Consider the following 5,775-nt stretch of genomic DNA (forward strand, 5'->3'; position numbering starts at 1 on the left):
GAACAGAGGCTTTGGGGAATTCGGCTTCTTCGTCTCGCGGATCACCCGTCACCGTTCTCTAGAGCTTTTCAATTGGTGGCGATAAGGTTGGGGATCCCTTCGTCGCCGGTTTTCTCTTCTTCCTAGTATGGTATTTACTTTTGTGTAATTAAGGGAAAGCCTAGTGGTTTAGTTTTAGCTTTTCTTTGGTGTTTTAATCTGCTTTGTTTTAAGTCTTTATGGCTAGCTTTTTGAGGAACTAAGGGGGATGTTGGGTATTTCACATGTTGAAGAGAATGATGTCTCTTCTCATGGGTTAGAGTTTATAGTTGGGCAGCTGGAGAATCCTTTTGGGATTTTAAATTTTGTTAAGAGTTTAAAAGATGAGGGAAAAATGTTCTACAAGCGAAATCAAATGGGGTTTGCTATTGCAAAATACTCTCTTACTCTTTAGATGTTGTCCTTTGCTTCAGTTTGTATTGATGAGGATAAATTGATGTTTTCAGGCACTGCTGTGTCCCTTAATCTGAACTTGGGTGCTTGCTTCATCAAGGTGAAAGACTATGATAGAGTGGGTCAATTATGTTCAGCGGTTTTGTGTTTTGATACTACTAATGTGAAAGCTTACTTTAGAAGGGCGATTGCGGCGTTAGAGCTCAATAAACCTACCTTAGCTTTCATGGACCTTGCACAAGCCCTTAAAATAGATCCTAATAACAGTGAGTCCCAACAAAAACTAAAGGAGGTGATATCCTTATTAGGTTGGCCTGGTCTCCAGATTTTGTTGATGAGGCACTAACAGTTTCAAGGGAGGATGAGAAGTTTAGAGATTATGTTCATTGTGGGAAGGAAGATAATGGTAGGAGGTTAGGAAAAAAAAGGGAAAAGGAAGGAAGGAGATGATCGTGGTGATGGTCATGTTTGTAGGTGTATAGGTGTACAGGTGTGAAATACGATACCAAATTGGAAAAAGAAAGTTGATGGCAATTCTTTGGAATTGGAAGGTAAAGTCAACCCTACCAACCAAGATCTTAGGCCTAACGTTATTGATAACAATTGTGTTCTGAAGGGAACTTCAGAAACAAAAAACTCAAATCTGACAGGGTTAAGTTTTCAATTCTCAAGCCAGAAGCGAATTGATTCCTATTTGCATCTCGCTCCAACAATGTATGGAGCAATTTCCAAAGGGCGAACAGTACAATACTATTGTTCTCTCCAAACGAATTTCATTACCATCCGAGTAGCCAATCCTTTAAAGAAGATGGATAATGGTGAAACTCAAGAAGGTTCTACACCAATGAAGTTTAGTCACCCCCTTGTGGAAGGGCACGATAGGTGTGAAACATCTCCAGATTTGATGCAAGAAGATCCAGCCATAGGTATGGCAAGTCATGAGTTATCATGTGAAGCTACGTCGACACTCCTACCAATTTCGTCGGTTTCTTCCCCTCTGCAGACTTCCGTTCACCCAAGAACTTCCTCCTCTGATATATTGTTGGGTTTTGTGTCGTCTCCCCGTCCCAGGTTTAGAAGGAAATATGTCACTCTGCAAAGTAGGTCTCCAGCATGTTTGACTAACTCTTTGTTTTGCAGGTTAAGCGGCTCTAAAAGAATAGCATCATGTCCCACTGGGTATACTTGGTTTCCTAAATGTAAGAAGTTATATGGTCCGACCCCCAATGTTCTATCATGTAATCCTGCTTTCTTTACTTAGTTTAGGTTGTAATCATGCTTTTCATTTATAGAACTCTTTGTCAAAAAAAAAAAAAAAAAAAAAAAAAGACCTTATAAATTCCACATTGCCTCTCTTAAAGCTAAACAACATCTTTAAATAATTTGCTGAACAATGTTTAATATGAGCAGTGAGGATAGCTGCGCCAAAGTGGAAGGAGGGTCCTCCACAATTCTCTGATTAGTTGATGTGTTTAGGCGCTTCTGAGCTCATAATTTTTTTAAAAAAATAATTTATAATTTTTTTTTAAAATTTTGTAATTGTAAATGAAGAGGTTTAGGAGGGAAAATATAAATTAGTAGTTATTACTATAGTATGTAATATGGATTTATTGCATCCAATAAATCTTTGGCAGCAAGCTTGAACTATGTTTATTGTTATAAGTCCTATTTCATAATTGCTTACATGGGTAAAATTACCCTTTATATTAATCAAAGCCTTGAATCAGCCTATTATTCATTGGCTTGAGTGCGGAAGCCACTTAGGCTTTCAAACAAAAGCAACAAGTACACAAACTTTTTATAACCAAAAGTACAACCTTTTTTTTTTTATGCAACGTTTTGACTCAACTAAACTATCAAAATTTTGTTCATTGAGATCAAAATGGACACTTTAAAATAAAAGAATGACATCCCAAAATCTAGGCTTACACTTTTATGTTATGAAGAACAATTCATATCTCTTAACCTCTTTTTCCTCTTCCAAACCAAGAAATACCCAAGACCTCCAAGTACTAAAAACAGAACTATTCCATCAGCAACAAGTATCAAAACCAAAACCCATTTTTGCAAAGCTCTCTTCTTATGCTTCCCAATTCTTCCCTTAGGAACCTTAACCATGTAACTCAACCCGCTTCCTCGATTAACTTGTTTAACCCCTCTAACCATATCAAAGAACATGCATTCCCTAGTGCGTGATGAGTATAATGCAGCTGCACAAGTGCAGTCATTTAAGCAAGAATTCGCGCATCTTGTTTTGCTACTATTACTCATTGAAGTAGCATTCTTTAGTAAACTATCAGCATCTTTTAACTCGAGCATGATCCCTACCTCATCTTTGCCACACTGATTTCCTGTGATAAACTCTTCATTGCAATCGCCGTTTGAACTATCTTGGTCCCTTGCTAACATTCTTATACACGAACATGTCCTAGAAAATGTGCAAATTCCATAGGCAGAGCAAGCCAGGGGAAGATCACAAGTAGTATTTAGGACTTGAAATGATGCCTCTAACTTGTCCTTGTAGGGTGAGTAGTAGTAAAGACCGAGGTTTCCAGTGTTGTTATCCAGGGCTAGGAATCGTGCTGAATCTTGATAAGGTGCAAAAATTTGTGAGAAGTTTCGGTATTTGTCATCAAAGAACTCCAAGCCCCTTGAAGCTAACTCGATGTAGGTAAGGTTTCTGCTTTCGGAAGGTTGGAATTCCCAGTAGGAATACTTGTAGTTGTTGCTGTTATTGTTACTACCTGAATTCAAGTAGAGTGCAACCTTGTCATGGTGAATCTCAAACGAAAAGAACGAGCTCGAAGATTTGTTAGTAGGAAATGAGGTCAAGTGAGTAGCTACACTTAGTCTCTGCCCCAAGAGTAAGATGTTTGTTGGAAAATTGAATGTTTGCCACTTTATGTTTTCTTGAGCATCAACTAGGACTAAATTTCCACTTTCAAGCAACTGCAATTTCTGCAACAAACACGACATAAAATAAAATTCAGGATTCGGTCTAGTTCTAAGGCTACAAATAAAACGAAATGTGACTTTCCAACTGGAAATATAGACTTACCTGATTACCTAATCTAAATCATAAAACTAAAACTCGAGCTATACCCAATAGCTTATTGACTATAACCTCGAATATCACCTATCTATATTAAATCGACCCATCCATAGACTTGGTTGCATCCTCTTGTACACATAATTTTGCATATTGCATATTAATGTACAAATATGATATTGAGTAATCCAATACTAACAATCTAGTCAATCTTAACTCTAAACAATTCAAATTACACAAAACCATTATTTGGATTATTCAGAATTAAGTATTAGTTACCTGCACACCTTGTCCAGAAGTCCCAGTACGCCAACCAATATCGTCGTCATTCACCCCTTTCAACCGAAGATCTCCCATTTTCGTGAGCTCGAGCACACAACTATCAGATGTATAAAACTTAGAAACATGCCCTGAACTCCAAACCATAACACTGCCTAGGAAGACTTGTAACGAGCACGCGTACCGGCCATCCATAGCCTCAACGCTAATTGCGGTCCTGAAATTGAGCGGCATTTGATCAGTTTCCATTAAGTAAGCCTTCCCATTGAAATCTCCACTATAATCACTTGGAATGGCTAAGGTGAACGTATAACCAACTGAAACATTGTTAGACTTGCAACATCCAAATATTATCAACATAAAAAATACCAAACTTATGTAACATAATGTATAGATTAACTTCATTTGTTATACTGTTATGCAGTATTTTTATGACTTTTAGTAGAAACATTTGAATGTTTTTTTCTAGATAGATTGTTGGGGTTGGTGGGTACGTATTTTGGGGTCAAAAAATAAACTAAAAGTTTGTTACTTTTATAATTTTCTATGCTTTATTTATTTCATTTTATATTTTAAAAAAGTTTTTGTCTGGTAATATAATTCTGCTAGTGTACAGTTTATGAAAGTTTATGTGTTTATTAATGATGTTTGTCGTACCAAAAAGAGGTTACTTTTAGCTATGGTGGGAGGCATTATCAATAAGGAGATCTTGTTGTGCTGCATATGGTAATCACAGAAGCCACTCGGCCAGCTAATTTGTCGATCTTTAGCTGATTTGTCGATTTTTTTTTTAATGAACGGGTAAAAATTACTTTATATTACAACGGGGATATTGAACGCAAAAACTTTATTCTCTTAACTAGTATGTACCTCGGGTGATGTCCCGGATCCCCCCGCAATATATATTCTCATGTATTAAAAATCCTCACATTAATTAGCTACTTATAAATTAATTATAAAGTAATAATTATTTTCTTAAAGGGATTATCACCAATGTGTAAATCTATCCACGTTTGAAACATTTGTTGCTTAAAATGTTCATAATTAGATGAATAATTTAATTTTACGGTTTTATTGTTATTTAACAATTGAGTACTCATCGACTTTATTCAAAAACCTTAGTTCGAAAGTAAGTCTTCGACTCCTAGACTTTTAGGATTTTTTTTTTTTAAGGACGATTGCCTATTTGAAATTTTAACTTTGATGGCGATGTCCGATTTTTTTTATTGAATTTTAAAATAATTTTTTTATCTATAAGCCAAATTTTAAAATATGTCATTGATACAAACATTCTTATATAAGAGGTGCATATTTTTTTTGAATTAGGATATGTTGACGTACAATACCATTGACTTTTGTAAGAGCACAATATATGTTATAGAAATATACGCTATACATGAGAAAATGTTATTCGAATTTTTAGCTCATGGATATATAATCACTTGACAATCATACTTTAAAATATAAATATAGTCCTACCGCTAATAAAGTTGTGGGTTAAATTTTTTAAAATATATCATAAATGGATTTATTTTGAAGTAGTCCTTAACACGAATATTATGATATAAAAATAATAAATTATTAAGATAATAGTTATTGAAAGTTGTAATTTGATTGATTGATTAAGAGGGTTATAAAACTCTAAACCAGCAATTTTATCCTTAAAATCTATCCAAATTTTATTAAAAATAAAACTCTAAACTAACTTTTTTATCTTACAAATTCTATCTAAATCTATCAAACATTTTTATCCTACGTGTCATATTAATAATTAATTATTGCCTACATGGCGTGACACTTGGCGAAAAGTTAAAATGCCAAGTGTCACTGTCTTGTGGCCTGGTTAAAAATTTAGCTTTATATATTAGTTACAAGTTTTGTGTCTGTGTGATGCCCAGGTTGTTTACTGAATTTTAAAATAAAACTTTTTATCTAAAATATATATGTAATTTAAATTTTCTACTCATGGATTAATAAACACTTGACAATCATACTTGTCCGTTTATGGGTATTTT

General features: G+C 34.6%; 1 protein-coding gene across 1 annotated transcript; it reads right to left on the reverse strand.

Moving 5' to 3' along the window:
* Positions 1-1,456: 1,456 nt before the first annotated feature.
* Positions 1,457-4,754, reverse strand: LOC110730775 (G-type lectin S-receptor-like serine/threonine-protein kinase SD2-5). The gene is made up of 2 exons (XM_021910599.1): positions 3,761-4,754; positions 1,457-3,390 (listed from the first exon to the last, which is right to left on the reverse strand). Exons 1-2 carry the CDS (start codon positions 4,163-4,165, stop codon positions 2,371-2,373), a joined length of 1,425 nt encoding a protein of 474 aa, XP_021766291.1. The 5' UTR covers positions 4,166-4,754; the 3' UTR covers positions 1,457-2,370.
* Between the last annotated feature and the right edge of the window lie 1,021 nt (positions 4,755-5,775).

This window comes from Chenopodium quinoa, unplaced genomic scaffold (genome assembly GCF_001683475.1).
Source record: "Chenopodium quinoa cultivar QQ74 unplaced genomic scaffold, ASM168347v1, whole genome shotgun sequence".
NCBI lineage: Eukaryota > Viridiplantae > Streptophyta > Magnoliopsida > Caryophyllales > Amaranthaceae > Chenopodium > Chenopodium quinoa.

Coding starts and splice junctions, on each gene's coding strand:
- LOC110730775 (XM_021910599.1), bottom strand. CDS start 4,165: ATGAAGTTAATCTATACATTATGTTACATAAGTTTGGTATTTTTTATG. Junction 3,391..3,760: donor CTTCTGGACAAGGTGTGCAG/GTAACTAATACT, acceptor TGTTTGTTGCAG/AAATTGCAGTTGCTTGAAAG.